The following is an 18,371-nucleotide window of genomic DNA, read 5'->3' on the forward strand; positions in this document are numbered from 1 at the left end:
GCCTTGTGCCCTGTTGGAGTTCTTCTAAAGCTGAGTTGTTCTTCCCCTGTGCTGTTTTCCCCTTTTGTCTTTAGAGTGCTAGCGGAGGTTGACTAGTGCTTATCTCCTTCCTTCCCCAGCGATAGCCTTACGCCAGGGATGGCAGGGCGAGGCACGTGATCGGTGACAGCTGCAGAGGCTGTATAAGGACGTTAGGGGGAGACAGGGTGATGCTAGTCCAGATTAGGAGGTCACCTCTTCCCCCTTTCCCTAGTGTTTGGGCTCCCTTTCCCCTCTGTGTTGCACTCACACCTGGCATGACAAAAAGTGAGCCTAATAAAGGACAGATGAGTACAGTATATAAAAGACTGCCCACTAGTGTTTTTTTTTTTTTTTTTTTACAAGGGAATGAGACAGTAGATGTTAAAAGCTGCTTAAATGCAATGAAGGCAGCATCATTGCGGGTTGTAGAGTTTACTTAAAGGAGGTGTCTAGGCTTAAGATCTTGATGGGCTATGGTTGGAATAGATCATGAAGACCTGATTAGTGGTGGCCCTTCCACCAATCTCTTAGCAGCTCTGGCAGTATCTGGATGTAAACCGCTCCGTTCCTTGAGTAGTCACCGCTTTTTCATTGGCTGTAAGCCATAATCATCAACAGAAATAAACACTTGAAATAGATAACTGTTTGTAATGACTCTATATAATATATGCATTTCACTTTTTGTATTGAAGAATTGAAATAAATTAACTTTGATTATATTCTAATTTAGTGAGAATCACTTGTATAAACCATACTTAGTTCCCGTCCTATCGGTGAGAAACATAGAACATGGATAGTGTTTGGTATTGCACGTCTAGCAAGTATAGTGGAATAAGGCGTTTCACGGAGCCAACCTTGGTACCTCTCTACTACGGCATAACCCAGCAACATCTGTCTTGATTGGGACCATGGGAAGCATGGACAGTGGTTTATGTCCCATACGGGACAATTGGGAGTTATCGCCCTATGTCCCAATAAGGACCTTAGATTTATCCAATTCCCCCCAAATGGTGGGATATCTGAAACCCTGGAAGGTGGTTATTGTCTTGAGGAAAGTTTAGCTTTGTGTCTGCAATAAGACATTTGACCACCTCACCCTATGAGGATACCATCAACCCTACGTTGCAATTGGAACTATGGATCTATTTGGTAAAAACCCATTCAGTGCACTACATGGAACATTGACAGTGATTAACAACTAGTGATGAGCGAGTATGTTCTGTTAACCCTTTCACCGAGTATGCCCGGGTCAAGCACCGAGTAGTTACAGATGCTCGGTGTTATGTTTGATTCACTCCCGTGTGCATGATTTGCAACTGTTTGACAGCTTTAGTACATGTAAGGAATGTCTGCTTCTTACACATTCCTCACATGTCAAAGCTGTCATACAGTCGCAAATCATGCACACGGAAGCGATTTAAACATAACACCGAGCAGCTGTAACTACTCGGTGCTCGGCCCGAGCATACTCGGCCAAACGGTTAACAGAACATACTCGCTCATCACTATTAACAACCCAAGAAGGACAATTGGAATAAAAATCATATTAACATTATGTCTCAGTTAGGACTAGAAGTCAACTGCATTCCACCCAGTCAGAGGGCTATGTGGATTAGGGTCCTAAAAAGGACGGTTGAAGTTAAGATTAATATACATCAATTGCATACTATGTCCCAGTTTAGACTGTAGGACAATTGAATTCCAACCCAATTGGTGGGATATAGGGAGTAGAGTCCTAAAAAAGGACAGTTGCAGATGTCACCCTTTGAAGAAGTATGTTCAGTCACACTAACAACCCAAAAAAGATTGGGAGAGGAGCCCCAAAAAGGACATTTGTTAAACTCACCCTATGCAAGATCCTGAAGCCCCATGTCTAGGTCTAGATTAAAACCATTAGATTTTTCTTAACCAATGCTTTTCATCCTATTATAATCATCACAGGATGATGGTAGATTAAAGATCTTGCTTAGCTTATGGCACAGCAGCAAGACCCTGGTGTGGTCTGAGACAGCTGTCCCCAGACCTGCTTTTTACAACTCCACTGCTCAAAGAAACCTTCTCAAGTCAGGCTGTCAGTCCCCAGCCTCCTTTAATAGCTGGGCATCCCGTGCCATCCATTCAATACAGGGCAGGGCAGGGCAGGGCAGGGGAGGGGAGGGGAGGGGGTGGGGGTTAGCACAACCCTCCATTGCCAGCCATGCCCACCTGATGGCGCTCTGGTACAGGCCACACCCATCTGATAGTCTAGTATAGGCAATGCACATGACATCACGCTCCAGTCCAAGCTGGAGTTGTTTATACACTATCCTGACATACTTTACCATTACAGTATATTGTCAATCTATTGAAAGCCTATGAAGCTCAGTCACAGGCGTACAAAGATGTGGGTGACTGGCACCTTTCACTGACCCAGCTGCCATGGTGAATGCACCAGTACCCTGTCATTGCATCATGGGGGGCAATAGCAGCATAATCAATCACCAGATCGAATCCTTTAAATCAATGTTTCCTAAACTCCAGTCCCCCTCCCCACTCGATCAGGTTTTCCTTAGTATTACACAGGTGAGAGAACCGGTGGCAATTTCTAATAACTATTTTTAGACCACCATTGATTTGATCAGAAGGGGTTACATAAAATTGCCTTGATAATAATTCCATCACCTGGGCAATAACTAAAGAAATCCTGAAACAATGATCCAGCGGGGTCCATGATGACTGGAGTTAGCGAAACACTGATTTAAATGATGCTGTCAGCTACGAGCACTGCTTTTAATAAAAAAAATATATATATCCAAAATATCAATATCCCACAGAAATTTACTATTTAGAAAGTACATGTATTTTAAGAGGCAGGTGCAGGCTGTATAACACAGCTGTCACCCATAACATATATAACGGACTCCGTTCCTAAGACCACACTATACACCCACAGCAGATGTACCACACATGTCACATATGTTGGAAAGGAGTTAAATTGCGAGCTTACATGTCGCAAAAGGTGGCAGAGAGTTTGGTTAGCTGTGATAGGACGATGGGGGATGCACAGGAGAAAACTCCTCAGTTGTGTGAGGAGCAGACAGGAGAGTAAAGAAGGAGATCTTGTAAGGAGCAAAGGAGACAGTAAATGGACAGCCTTTTATGTCACCGTTAGCATTGAACTGAGCCTTCTGGGCACTAGGGAGCCATTCAAAATCAACTTTTGTTTGTGGGGGAAAAACCTTTAATCAATAGAACTTGGAATAATAATAAACACATCCAATTGTGGAAATTATCTCCACAGGAACATTTTATTTAATCTTATAAATGTGCCCCTGCTGTGTAATGGCCGTGTCTGACCGTGCAGGAACATGGTCTGATCATACTACAGCTCCTGGGCAGGGGATGAAGAATAAGTATACAGACATTACAGCAGGGGGTCACAGATTATTCTTTTTAGGAGGTAAAACATTTTCAAATAATTTTTTGCCTCAAAGAAAGAATCAGCTGTAATGACTGTATACTCTTGCTTCCCCCTGCCCAGGAGATGTGGTATAATCAGACCATGTTCCTGTAAGGTCAGACACAGCCATTACACAGTACACAGCAGGGGCACATTTATAAGATTATCTCAGCACAGGAACATTTTATTTAAACACATCCAATTGTGGAAGTCATTGTTGTTCCAAGATCTATTGATTAAAATCAACTTTTGTTCATGGCAAAACCCCTTTAAGGGTCTGGCAGAAAAGTAACAAGGGTGGACTAGAGGGGCACATGGGAGTGAGATGTGGGCCACAGAGAAGGAAGTTGCAGTAGTCTAGGCAGGCCGGACCTGAGGACATGTACTAAAATAGTTGAGAAAAAAAAAAAAGCGGATAGTTTTTAAATGAAGGCTTCCGGAGCAAAGAAGGGCTTGGAAGGAAAGGTTATTAGACTTATTCAGACAGGGGAAAATGTGGAGCTATTAACTGTAATTGACAGATCTGGTGGAGGGATTGAGAGAGACAGCAATACAGCAGACATACACTGGTTAGCTAAGGTGACTACTGGGCTAGAGAGGAACATTGAAGTGTTTAGCCTAACAGGAGGACTGTAAAAAAAGAAAACAAGACATAAAAACCTTTTTACTAACTATTTTGCTTAAGAACTTCTTAAAAGTGGAACAGAACCAGATACAAGATAAAAACAATGAAGATAAAATAACTATTTCAATAAAATATTATAAAATAAAAATTGTTAAGACATTTAACAGGATGGATTCTTCGTGCCCATTTTGAGCAAAATCTGCTTTAGGTTTGGATCTTCTGCCCAGTTAACACCGCTGCCGAGAACCAATCTCTGAAGAAAGAAGGGGAAAATGAAGTTAGTGAAAACATCCGATTCTCCATCTGGCTTCTGTTCAGCGTTGTCCTTTACACAAAACCGTGGCCGATGGCACTTTTATTCACGCTTAAAAAAGGACAGACACCGCCAGGCACCACAGGCTAGACGGCGTCCACAGTGTCTCCATCTGCCTCATTATAGGGAATCTTCCGCCAGTGGTTCCGTCTCAATCACTTATTTCAGAGATTTACACAGAAACCCCGATGTAAGCGCTCAGCGCAGAGCACAGGAAAAACGTGAGCCAACCCATACGGTGATTTAAGTGAGGCAGCATAATATTACACACACACACTATGTTATATTATATATTTACAAATTGCCAAAGGCAAATAATCCCCAACTTAAAATTTTATACTTGAAATGGTATTTATTAGGAAGTTTTGTGCAAGTTTAACCCCTTTACTCCCAAGGGTGGTTTGCACGTTAATGACCAGGCCAATTTTTACAATTCTGACCACTGTCACTTTATGAGGTAATCACTCTGGAACGCTTCAACGGATCCCGCTGATTCTGAGATTGTTTTTTCGTGACATATTGTACTTCATGATTGTGGTAAAATTTCTTCGATATCACTTGTGTTTATTTGTGAAAAAAACATAAATTTGGCGAAAATTTTGCAATTTTCAAAATTTGAATTTTTATGCCCTTAAATCAGAGAGATATGTCACACAAAATACTTAATAAATAACATTTCCCACAAGTCTACTTTACATCAGCACAATTTTGGAACCCACATTTTTTTTTGTTAGGGAGCTATAAGGGTTAAAAAGTTGACCAGCGATTTCTCATTTTTACAACAAAAAAAAAAAAAAGGTTTTGTAAATTAGGGACCACATCACATTTGAAGTCACTTTGAGAGGTCTTTATGACAGAAAATACCCAAAAGTGACACCATTCTAAAAACTGCACCCCTCAAGGTGCTCAAAACCACATTCAAGAACTTTAACCCTTCAGGTGCTTCACAGGAATTTTTGGAATGTGGAAGAAAAAAATAAACATTTAACTTTTTTCACAAAAATGTCCCAATTTTTTTTTATGTTTGCAGGGGTAACAAGAAAAAATGGACCCCAAAATTTGTGGTGCAATTTTCCCTGGGCACGCAGATACCCCATATGTGGGGAAAAAACACTGTTTGGGTGCACGGCAGGGCTCGGAAGGGAAGGAGCGCCATTTGAGTTTTTGATTGTAAAATTTGCTTGAATAATTAGCGGACGCCATGTTGCGCTATTTTTACGAATCAATTTGTGAAGCACCTAGGGGTTCCAAGTGCTCACTATGCATCTAGATAGGTGCCTTGGGGGGGTCTAGTTTCCAAAATGGGGTCACTCCAATGTTTAGGCACACAGGGGCTCTCCAAACGCGACATGGTGTCCGCTAACAATTTGAGCCGATTTTCCATTCAATTTGTTAGCGGACACCATGTCGCGTTTGGAGAGACCCTGATGTGCCTAAATAGTGGAAACCCCCCACAAGTGACCCCATTTTGGAAACTAGACCCCTCAAGGATTTTATCAAGGGGTATAGTGAACATTTTGAACCCAGAGGTAAGACACAGAATTTGATAACATTAGGTCATCATATTGAATAAGTGGTCATCAGTCTTGAGCGCAAGTGCTCGCTACTTGAGTTTGCATCGGGTAATCAGGTATGCACCATGTACTGCGTGTGCTCAGGGATCGCTCGTGCATGGCAGGCAATCCCAGCAAAGTTTTTTTGGCCGCGAAGCATATGGGGCGGAGACTCGAGCATGTCACTCAAATACCCACGATACTTAATACATACCAGAGCACCCGATGCAAACTCAAGTAGCGAGCACTTGCGCTCAACACTAGTCGCCATATCGTCATCTTTTTTTCTTACTTTTGAAAAAAATCCCAACCCCAACCCTAATACAACCCCATCACAACCCTAACCCGAGAGTTTATTTTTTACGCCGTTCCTCGTGCGGTATAAGTGATTAGACGACTTTATTCTTCGGGTCAGTGCGACTACAGCGATACCAGAATCATATGGGGTTTTTATGATTGACAGCTGTCACACACTAAAAGACGCATTTATTGTAAAATCTAGTTTTTGCATCGCCATATTTTAAGAGCTATAATTTTTCCAGATTTTGGCAGACAGTCATGTGACGGCTTGTTTTTTGCGGGATGAGTTGACGTTTTCATTGGTGCCATTTTCAGGCACATGACATTATTTGATCGCTTTCTATTCAGATTTTTGGGAGGCAGAATAAACAAACCAACAATTCAGGAATTTTTTTATTTATTTTTTATTCTGTTCCGCGTGTGGTAAAATTAATAAGGCAGCTTTATTCTTTGGGTCAGTAAGTTTACAGCGGTACCACATTTATATCGCTTTTCTATGTTTTGCACTTTTACATAATAAAAGCAATTTTATAGAAAAAATTATTTTTTAGCATCGCTTTATTCTGAGAGCTATAACTTATTTTTCGGCTGATGGAGCTGTATGGTGGCTTGTTTTTGCGGAACAAGATGACGTTTTCAGCGGTACCATTTTTATTTATATTCGTCTTTTTGATCGCATGTTATTCCATTTTTTGTTTGGCGGTATGGTGATAAAGCATTGTTTTTTGCTTTGTTTTTTTTACCGTGTTCACTGAATGGGTTAACTAGTGGGACAGTTTTATAGGTCAGGTCGTTCTGGACGCGGCGATACCAAATATGTGTACTTTTATTGTTTTTTTTTCATAATATTTATTGATGGGTACATTATATTTTTATTTTTGTTGGATTTTTTTTGCTTTTTTTTAAAAATATTTTTACATTTTTTTTTTTATTTTTTTTTCACTTTATGACAGTTTTTTTTACTTTGTCCCACTATGGGACTTTCACTTTTTTTTCTCTGATCGCCTGCATGGCACAGGAATGGAGCACCATCCCTGTGCCATGCAGGCTGTCAGCGCTGGACAGGGAGAAGATAGTTTGGAAATGCACTGCGCATGTCCAAAAAATCTTCCTGCTGTCTGGTGACCCGGATGTTGTCATGACGACATCGGGTCGTCATGGCTACATCCAGGAAGCCGCGGCAGACAGCGCTGGAGGCCGGAAGAGGTGGGGAGTACACCGATCACCTCCCCTTAGCCACCGCAATGCTGCGATCGACTTCGATCGCAGCATTGCGAGGGTTAATGTGCGGGACCGCTCCCTGCACATTGTCACAGCTGACACCCGGCGGCGATCGCATCCGCACAGCCTGTGTGCGGGCGAAATCGCCAGGGCGTATTAATACGTATCTGGTCCATAAGGCCCAGGGCACAGATACGTACTAATACGCCCTATGTCGTAAAGGGGTTAAAAACAGGTAGTTAACACATTTCACCTCTGGCTGCCATGACAACCCTCAGCTCCAGAGGGTTGAGAGAAGAAGCCCACTCCTGCTCATAAAACTTCTAAATTCTGCGATCGCTATTGATTGCAGCATCTAGGCGATAACACAAGGTTAACATAATCGGGAGCTGAGCAAATCGGGTCCCAATGATGTCGTCAGTCACAGCTATCACTCTGCACCAGAATTCCAGTGCTTGCAGGACTCTGGGGGTCCCGAGCACTGCAAGACCACCAACCATAGAGAAACGTTGGTGCTGCACAAAGCCCATGGTCGACAATCGTGAAGGGGTTAAGTATGCCAACATTTTGGCTGTTCTAAAATCATGTCTTAAAGCCAGTACACACAATTAATTATGTGTTTTAACTACTTTTTCTGACTGTCAACAAGAGGACTTCGCTCAGTTGGGAAGGAAGCATGGCTGGATACTATGGCATGTAAATGTTTAGGCACCCCTTGTCAAAATTACTGTTATTGTGAACAGTTAAGCAAGTTGAAGATGAAATGATACCTAAAAGGTCCAAAAAGTTAAAAATGACACATTTCCTTCATATTTTAGGCACATTTTTTTTAAATATATTTTCAGATTTTACATTTTAAAAATTACAATAATGAAAAAAGTGGGCCAATGCAAAAGTTTGGGCACCCTGCATGGTTAGTATCTAGCAGCACCCCCTAGTCTTTCAATTCTTGTTCGAGGGATTTTCATCCATTCTTCCTTGGAAAATTCTTCCAGTTCTGTGAGATTCCTGGGTCGTCTTGCATGCACTGCTATTTTGAGGTCTAGCCACAGATTTTCAATGATGATCAGATCAGGGGACTGAGGACCAGTGTAAAACCTTCAGCTTGCGCCTTTTGACATGTGTTTAGGATCATTATCCATTTGTAGAAGCCATTCTCTTTTCAACTTTTTTTTTTTTTACAGATTGTGTTATGTTTGCATCAAGAATGTGTTGAAAAGACTTTGAATTCATTCTTCCTTCTACCCATGAAATGTTCCTCGTGCCATTGGCTGCAACACAACCCCAAAGCATGACTGATCCACCCCCATGCTTCATGGCTGGCGAGATGTTCTTTTCCCTCCACATGTACCTTTGATCATTGTGGCCAAAGAGTTCTATTTTAACCTCATCGGTCCAGAGGACTTGTTTCCAAAATGCATCACACTTGTTTAGATGTTCTTTTGCATACTTCTGACGCTGAATTTTATGGTGAGGATGCAGAAGTTTTCTTCTGATGACTCTTCCATGAAAGCCATTAGTGCAGGTGTCTCTGAACAATGTACCAAAACTCCAGAGTCTTCTAAATCTTTATGAATGTATTTTGCAGTCAAGAGGGGGGTTCTGATTTGCCTTTCTAGCAATCCTAAGAGTAGATGAAATTGCTTGGTCTTACAGACCTTATCTTGACCTCCACTGTTCCTAGTAACTGACATTTCTTAATTACATTTCAAACTGAGGAAAGGGCAACTTGAAAATGCTTTGCTATCTTATGCCTTCTCCTGATTTGTGCGCCTCCACCATTTTCATTTTCAGAGTGCTAGGCAGCCGCTTAGAAGAACCCATGGCTGCTGTTTTTTGGCACAAGGTTAGAGGAGGCTGGGTTTTTATAAAACCGGGAAATTTGCATCACCTGGCCTTTTGATGATGAAGAAGCCATAACTCCAATAGGCTAATTAAGTTATGATCACACAAATTTCCAAGGGTGCCCAAACTTTTGCATCAGGCCATCTTCCTTTTTGTAATTTTTAAAATTAAGGGGAAAAAAAAAAAAAACCCACAAAACACAAGAACGACAATATGTATTTTTTTCGCCTAAAATACAAAGGAAATATGTCATCTTTAAATTTAGAACTTTTAAAGATCATTTCATCTTCTACTTTAACCGTTCACAATAACAGCATATTTGATCAGGGGTACCCAGACATGCCACTGTATGTGACACTAAGAAGCAAAATATTGTCACAAAGTAAGTTGACCAAAAGCTTGTTCACACTTCTTTTCAAGAGTAAAAAAATGCTGCACTTTACATCACCAGCACAGTGAGTGAGATTTTTGAAATCTCATGCACATTTTGGTTATGTTTTCTTTGTGGGTTTGAACCATCAAAACATTTTTGCAGGATGTCAATTCCTTCAGAATTTTTCATCCATTTAAAATGAATGAGAAAAATAAAAATCACAAGTAAAAATGTGTAAAATTCGCACATTTTTGACATAGCATTTCTGCCAAGATTGTTTTTGGTAAAGAAAAATCTGCTGCAAATACTCAATGTGTGCACATAACCTAATAGCTAGTGCAATATATCAGACTTTCTAGCCTTAAGTGTAAACTGTATAAAGTTTAGACAGTTTTAGTAAATCTGCGCCCTTAGATGAGCCCTGCTCTATAATGTCCATACGCCCTAACAAATAGTTTTAAGCTTTATTTCAACAGTTTTCTGAAGCGACATAATATGATAGCTATAATATAACGGGAGATGCGTCCCTCTGTCTGAAGCCTTTATATACTGCGCATGCGCGACACGCAGTCTGGCTCCAGACAGAAGACTGCATCCAGACGTTACAGGTAAGAGGAGTGTATGGTGCCGGAGATCACGGTATGGTAGACAATGAACGCATACCGCGATCTCCAGCGCCATACTTAGATACTTACCGGACCGGGAGGAGCGTTGCCGCGGCACCTCTCTTCGCCGGAGACCAGGGCAGGAGTGAGGGGTCGGATCGGCGCATGCGCATAGTGCTATCCGGCGCCATTTTACTGAAGACACATTTGCAGTGTGTTTTCATCAAAATGGCGCCGGACAGCACAGTATGGGCACGCGCGTACTCCGGCGCCGCACTCCTCCCCCGGCCTCCGGCAGAACAGAACGCAGCAGCGCTGGAGCACAGAGAAGAAAGGTGAGTATAGGTTTATTTTTTTATATGTGTGTACAGCATGAAAGGGATGAGGGGTGCCACGCATACCAGGATTATGGGATGAGGGGTGCCACGCATACCAGGATAGGATGGTGGGGACAGGCTGGGGGCAGCACAAATACCAGAATGGGTGACCATATACCAATAAAAATGCTCGCCACTCGGGCGTAAAACAAAATAGATCATATATAAATACATACAATATATATTTATTACACACATATACATTTACCTGGAAAACATTCTGAATCACGGTCACTGTGTCTGCTTCCTTCTTGATATAATCATGTATTTTCTTAAATTTGGGATTATCCAGCCGAGCAAGGTCATCTCTCTGCTTTTCTTTCATAGCTCTGAGATCTGCCATCAATGTGGTACAGGTCTCTCGAAGTTCTGCCAGTAAAATAAGAAAATAAAAATGTCAATGTGAGGAGGGGGCAGCAGCTGTAGAGGGAGATATTATACCGGGATAGGGGATTGGACATGCAGCTCTGGCAGCTGGGTCCTAATATCAAGGTCTTATATCAAGCTAATGACTGCCGACAGTCCCATAGTGCTGGTAAGAAAAGAATACTGAATGGAAGTAAATAAATAAAATGTAAACTACATCAAGAATAAGAAAAAAAAATAAAATGGCAGACTCAAGAAGCAGCATAACAAAAAGCGTAAAATTAGAGCAGCTTACGCAGTCTCTTCTTTCGGACGTCAATCATTTGTTCTTCTAACGTGCGAGCCTCCTTCAAGTAATAAAGAAAAAAAAAAAAAAAAGTTACTCTGAAAGTACAATATATAGTGTGAAGATCCGGGGTCTTCCGTGGGTGTAACGCTACTCAGACAACACAGGGTGAGCGAAACAGCGTGGCAATACTTTATTGAACCACAAAGCACAGTCCCAGCAAATACCCAAGATGGTGCAACATTACACAGTCTCACTCTTCTGCTATGCCTGCCTGGGATAGAACAGCTGTGACTTTGAGACTTCCAGGGCCAACTACCTCAACCAGTGCACCCCCCCCCCCCCCGCGCTTCTGGTGGCCCCCACAGAGGACGTAGCGGCAAGCTTAGGAAGCTAGCAGCCCATTGAGGTACAAGACCAGGAGACCCGAGGGTCCCACCCTGGCCTCAGTTTCCATGGGGCCAGATGACCGGTGGGTCCCAATCTGGCTTCTCCAAATGTCTCCATGAGTTCCAGGCGACTGATGGGTCCTTCCTGGCAACCCCAAACATATCCATGGGGCTAGGTGACTTTAGTCCCAACCTGGTCTCCTGAAATGTATCCATGGACTCTCTGATATTCAGTGGAGCAGATCCGTATCTTTCCAGTCAGGGCTATATACACTTAGACTAGAATCATGTAGAATCCAATTCTGTGTCCCTTTGGTTAAAGCCATGCTTCCAATCTGATGGTGTGAAGAGAGTGTTCTCTTGCTTCTCCTTGATTATCTGATTCACATCTGACTGCTACAGAAGCACATGTCCCTTAAAATAGTTAGTTGTCCTTCAAGTACACATTTACAGGTAAGAGGTTAGGGAGGGCATCCTCGTGTCTCATTGTTTGAGCATTTAATGAATTTGCTTACTTTGTCTTCCTGTCTTGTGAGTCAATAAGTCACAGGGTCCACAAATGTTAAATCAACATAATTAGCAAACATTCATTGTTCCAGAATCAAAGAGGAGACAACAATCGGGGTTATACAAATACTGGTCTGTTCTTGACCAGGCACAAACACACATATATTTACAAGTCAACACAAAGATAATAGCACAGGCAGCACGGTGGCTCAGTGGTTAGCACTGCAGCCTTACAGCGCTGGGGTCCTGGATTCAAATCCCACCAAGGACAACAACTGCAAGGCGTTTGTATGGGTTTCCTCCCACACTCCAAAGACATCCTGAGCAGAATGATATATAGGTCTGTTAGAAAAGATTCAGTATAACTTGTATTTTATTCATTGAAATCCTTGGTGTTTGCATCCATGACTATATCATGATCACGAAATGATATCGAACAAGTGTTATCAGTGGTTTTTACAGATAGCACTCGTACTCATGGTATTCTATGGGGCTGTAAACAGGTCTGATATTTTCTTCAGACCAAGTAGTCCGAAAAAAAAAAAAACAAAACAAGAAACGTCATTTTCATCCGGTTGTTGGATCAAAATCAGCAATGCAAGTCAATGGGTCTGTGAAAAACATTGGACCTCACTTGGATGACATCTGAATGCGGTCCAATGTTCACAGACTGACAGAATGGAGAGGGTGGAGAATTATTTTCTCTCTCTACCTCCAAAAAAAACACAACAAAAAAAAAACTGATGCCACTCTGATCAATGTATGATCAGGATAATCAGACAGTTTCTTGGATGGAGAGAAAACAGTCGTGTGCACCTACCCTTCCATCTCTGCATGCACTATTATATAGGGAAGACTGTCAATTACTGAGTAGGACCGCCCACTGGACTCCTACTCAAATTGCAAGTTTTACTGAAACTTGGTTCGCACGAAAATGTACAACAATTTGATCAGCTCCCGCTGCTCTATAATATCCTGCCTGCAGATCAGATACCATTTTAAACATGACAGGTTCCCATTAAATTATATTTTTCTGTTCTGAATGTCTAAAGTTAAAATGAGAAATATAAAATATTTTCCAAAATCCATCTACAAAACAGTCCCCGTTATAGGGGTTAGGTTCAGTTTCATAAATCTGCCATACAGCCAGTATATTAAAAAGCATTCAGATGTTGAGGTGCGGATGGAAAATGCACTTGTCACAAAACTGACAAATCACTAAAACCTCAGGTACTTTCTTACTGCGCCTCACTTGCAACATCCCAATACAACCTTAGACAGAAAAGATAAAAAAAAAACCTTTTAGGATAGCTCAGCTGCTCCTTAGTTACGTCTTACCTTCTGTAACGCTTGTATATGATCGCAAAGACCTCTGGTGTGCTCCATGGTCTCATGTATCATCCTAAAACAATATGATGATAATCATCCATCCAGCAGTTCCCAAAATGCAAACAGTTGACTTGAGTCAGTTTTCTATTGCATCTACCATCAGCAGACTATAATATTGTACATCCTGTAAACCGAAAGCGCTGCTGATACTCCTACAATGATGACAGCCACTGATTGTGCTTACACCGAGCAATGGAGAATGGTTAGGAATCTACCATTTAATTACATTGGTCAAATGCAAAACCATTTATCAATACAACCTGAATAGTCTCCATAGTATGGGTAACAACTTGCGTCTGCAAATGCAGCAGAGATACAGGAAAACCCCAGAAGCTGCAGGATAAGTGCCCAGCAGTAACACTTACTGGGACTCTCTGCTCTTCTCGGATAACTTATTACGTATCGCATCGTATATCTGCAGCCTGTAGGGAACATAAATTGGTAATGAATATGTCATTCAAATGATTAAAAGCAAATTATAATACATAAGTAAAGAAAATAATGTTTAGGCCAAATTCAGACGAGTGTATATGACAGTGTACAGACTGATGTATGGGCTCAGACATATACAAAGCTGTCAGGTACGGGTCAGGAGACCAGCGTCCAGTCTGTATCCCCAACGCTGGCCTTATACTGTAAATATATGTCCTCTTTAATTTGTTAGGATTGTATTTATTAGGTTTGTTTTGATGCTTAGTATTATAACTACCCTTTCATTGATGGCCTATCCTCAGGAGAGCCTGAAAACAATGCACGTCTGAGCACACGTTCACTGTCGGCACCATTATAGTCTATTGCCCCGTTGGCGCATATGCCCGAATCCTGTTTCGCTTGAAGGGGGAGGGGTTTGGACGCTAGCCCCAACGGGACCAACGAACATGACACAAAAAGCAGTGTGAAAACACCATTCACCTCAATTGTCATACTGTTCTGACCCTTGTGCCAAGCTTTAATACTGCTACAATATCCTGGAGTCCTAGCATGGATGAAGGTGAATCCAACAAAGAATGATCAGATTTTGGTTAAATTCTTCCTTTAAATTGGCATTCCCTGCTTAAAAAGCAATAGCAAATCTATAGGGTAGACCATCACTTTATGGTTGGTGACAGTCAGATTTCTGGGACTCCCATTGACTTTGCAGCTCTGTTCCCTTGAACGGAATGGTTATATCTCCCTCCATAGTCAGGTGAAAGGAGATGCCCAGCCACACCAGCTCTGCGTCCCCTCATTCTAAGGATTAATGGGGGTTCCAAAAGAGTCCGCAATGAGCATATAGTGATGGCATACCCCAATGTTATAGCATCACTAAGTAACATGGGAATGGCCACCTTAATAAATTATTCTACCCATTTCCCTACTGACTTCATTCTAGATCACGATATGTGAATGTTATGATAGAGCAGAGATTACACTTGCCTTCGTAGTAACAGTGATTTGTTATGGTGAGTGACCTCCACCTTTTCAATCTCCTTTTTCAATTTTTCAATTCTGAAAAAAAATTATATATCAACCGTCAGTTTATATGATCAACCTGATCTTTGCTATGGGTAATGGATTATTCCAAAACCTTTATCATATTATTTATATATATATATATATATATATATATATATATATATATATATATATATATATATATATATATATATATATATATATATATATATATATATATATATATATATATATATATATATATATATACACACATACACATACATACATACATACATAGTCCAGGAAATCCCAAGTCGCTGATTGGCCGCGGCCAATCATCGACGCGGGATTTCAGAACAAGATGGTGGCCGTTAGCGGCTCATCTGCCGCACGGAGGTCAGCGGCGATGCAGCCGGGAGATCACCCTCACCCGCGCACACCCCCTCACGCTCACCCTGTGCTAGCCGGTCATCTCCCGGCTGCTCGCAGCAGAAGTACCCCGACTGGCAGCCTCGCTCCCCGGTCCTCCAAAATTCATTAGGGGCCCCGGGGGATACATTGGGGGGTTAATTTGAAGTAGTGCACAACCCATTTAAATACTGCTTCGCTGGTTAGTCACGCCCGGTCGGCCACATACATATTCTAGAATACCCGATGCGTTAGAATTGGGCCACCATCTAGCGTCTATATACAGTCATATGAAAAAGTTTGGGCACCCCTATTAATCTTAAGCTTAATGTTTTATAAAAATTGGTGTTTTTGCAACAGCTATTTCAGTTTGATATATGTAATAACTGTTGGATACAGTAATGTTTCTGCCTTGAAATGAGGTTTATTGTACTAACAGAAAATGTGCAATCTGCATTCAAACAAAATTTGACAGGTGCATAAGTATGGGCACCTCACCAGAAAAGTGACATTAATATTTAGTAGATCCTCCTTTTGCAAAAATAACAGCCTCTAGTCGCTTCCTGTAGCTTTTAATGAGTTCCTGGATCCTGGATGAAGGTATTTTTGACCATTCCTCTTTACAAAACAATTCCAGTTCAGTTAAGTTTGATGGTCGCCGAGCATGGACAGCCCTCTTCAAATGATCCCACAGATGTTCAATGATATTCAGGTCTGGGGACTGGGATGGCCATTCCAGAACATTGTAATTGTTCCTCTGCATGAATGCCTGAGTAGATTTGGAGCGGTGTTTTGGATCATTGTCTTGCTGAAAGATCCATCCACTGCGTAACTTCAACTTTATCACTGATTCTTGAACACTATTGCCAAGAATCTGCTGATACTGAGTGGAATCCATGCGTCCCTCAACTTTAACAAGATTCCCAGTGCCGGCATTGACCACACAGCCCCAAAGCATGATGGAACCTCCACCAAATTTTACTGTGGGTAGCAAGTGTTTTTCTTGGAATGCTGTGTTTTTTTGCCACCATGCATAACGCCTTTTTGTATGACCAAACAACTCAATCTTGGTTTCATCAGTCCACAGGACCTTCTTCCAAAAAGAAATAGGCTTCTTCAAATGTGCTTTTGCATACCTCAGCCGACACTGTTTGTGCGTACTTGCAGAAACGGCTTCTTTCGCATCACTCTCCCATACAGCTTCTCCTTGTGCAAAGTGCGTTGTATAGTTGACCGATGCACAGTGACACCATCTGCAGCAAGTTGATGCTGCAGCTCTCTGGAGGTGGTCTGAGGATTGTCCTTGACTGATCTCACCATTCTTCTTCTCTGCCTTTCTGATGTTTTTCTTGGCCTGACACTTCTGGCCTTAACAAGAACTGTCCCTATGTTCTTCCATTTCCTTACTATGTTCCTCACAGTGGAAACTGACAGGTTAAATCTCTGAGACAGCTTTTTGTATCCTTCCCCTGAACAACTATGTTGAATAATCTTTGTTTTCAGATCATTTGACAGTTGTTTTGAGGAGCCCATGATGCCACTCTTCAGAGGAGATTCAAACAGGAGAACAACTTGCAAGTGGCCACTTTAAGTAGCTTTTCTCATGATTGCATACACCTGGCTATAAAGTTCAAAGCTCAATGAGGTTACAAAACCAAAAAAAGTGCTTTAGTAAGTCAGTAAAAAGTAGGCAGGAGTATTTAAAACAAGAAAATGATAAGGGTGCCCATACTTATGCACCGCTCAAATTTTGTTTGAATGCAGATTGCACATTTTCTGTTAGCACAATAAACCTCATTTCAAGGCAGAAACATTACTGTGTCCAACAGTTATTACATATATCAAACTGAAATAGCTGTTGCAAAAACACCAATTTTTATAAAACATTAAGCTTAAGATTAATAGGGGTGCCCAAACTTTTTCATATGACTGTATGCAATCACAATAATATAAGTGGAAATTATATTCTGTAAAGTAAATAATGTTCTTAACTGTGGAGTGTTCAGAGGAGGTGACGGCCTGCTGGACATTCCCACCGCAGGGAAAATGCAGTATGAAATGAATGAAAGTGTTACAGAGGGGGATCACGTGACACCCAGATGGTGTAGTAGAAGGGGTGGGACAGTTCTTTGAGGTCCCTAATCTATGTCTAGAATAAGAATGAACCCGTTTACACTCGGGTCACCAAAAGAGAAGCTGAGGATCCACATTATCCTCCTATAAAAATAAAAGGGATTTACAGAGACTGAGAAGAGATTTTAATTTGAAGGAGTCACAAAAGTGAAGGGGGGTGTGGGACAATGATGAAAGTGTCCCAACACCGTCAAATGTATATGAAAAAAATAGGACAGTGAGCGAAATATATTACAGGGCCTAAAAAAAAAAATAGAATTAGTCCTTACCGGTAATTCGGTTTCTAGAAGCCTTCCACGACAGCATTGGAGGATATTGTCCACGCCCTATTGGGGGACAGGAACATAGAGAGTTTAAAGGCCCCTCCTCACCATCAATCCCCAGAGTTTACCAAGATCACCTGGAAAAATGGTTACCTGACAGTTATATGGAATCCAAAGGGAGGGAAATTCGAGGAAGGCTTCTAGAAACTGAATTACCGGTAAGGACTAATTCTATTTTCTCAATACGCCTTCCACAACAGCATTGGAGGAATACCAACAATATTTTATTAGGGAGGGACAATAGCTTGTAGGACTTTCTTAACAAAGGCTAAATCCCTAGTGGATGATAAGTCTAATCTATAATGTTTAGAAAACGTATGAAGGGAAGACTATGTAGCTGCCCTGCAAATCTGCTCAGTAGAAGCGCCCGCTCTTTCGGCCCATGAAGTTGATGTGGATCTTGTAGAATGAGCTTTTAAGGCAATCGGTGGATTCATTTGTTGATTGCTATAAGCTTCCCC

General features: G+C 41.5%; 1 protein-coding gene across 1 annotated transcript in view; it reads right to left on the reverse strand.

Moving 5' to 3' along the window:
- Window positions 1–2,818: 2,818 nt before the first annotated feature.
- CENPH (centromere protein H) overlaps window positions 2,819–18,371 on the reverse strand; it is a 36,200-nt gene continuing 20,647 nt past the window's right edge. The window contains exons 4-9 of the mRNA XM_073680197.1: window positions 15,026–15,097; window positions 13,975–14,031; window positions 13,559–13,622; window positions 11,334–11,385; window positions 10,881–11,041; window positions 2,819–4,338 (exon numbers count right to left, since the gene is read on the reverse strand). Coding sequence (XP_073536298.1) covers window positions 4,246–4,338; window positions 10,881–11,041; window positions 11,334–11,385; window positions 13,559–13,622; window positions 13,975–14,031; window positions 15,026–15,097 — 499 coding nt within the window. The 3' untranslated portion in view covers window positions 2,819–4,245. The remainder of the gene's footprint in view (window positions 4,339–10,880; window positions 11,042–11,333; window positions 11,386–13,558; window positions 13,623–13,974; window positions 14,032–15,025; window positions 15,098–18,371) is intronic.

This window comes from Phyllobates terribilis, unplaced genomic scaffold (genome assembly GCF_046119375.1).
Source record: "Phyllobates terribilis strain yellow unplaced genomic scaffold, ASM4611937v1 Scaffold_1__5_contigs__length_1240528914, whole genome shotgun sequence".
Taxonomy (NCBI): domain Eukaryota; kingdom Metazoa; phylum Chordata; class Amphibia; order Anura; family Dendrobatidae; genus Phyllobates; species Phyllobates terribilis.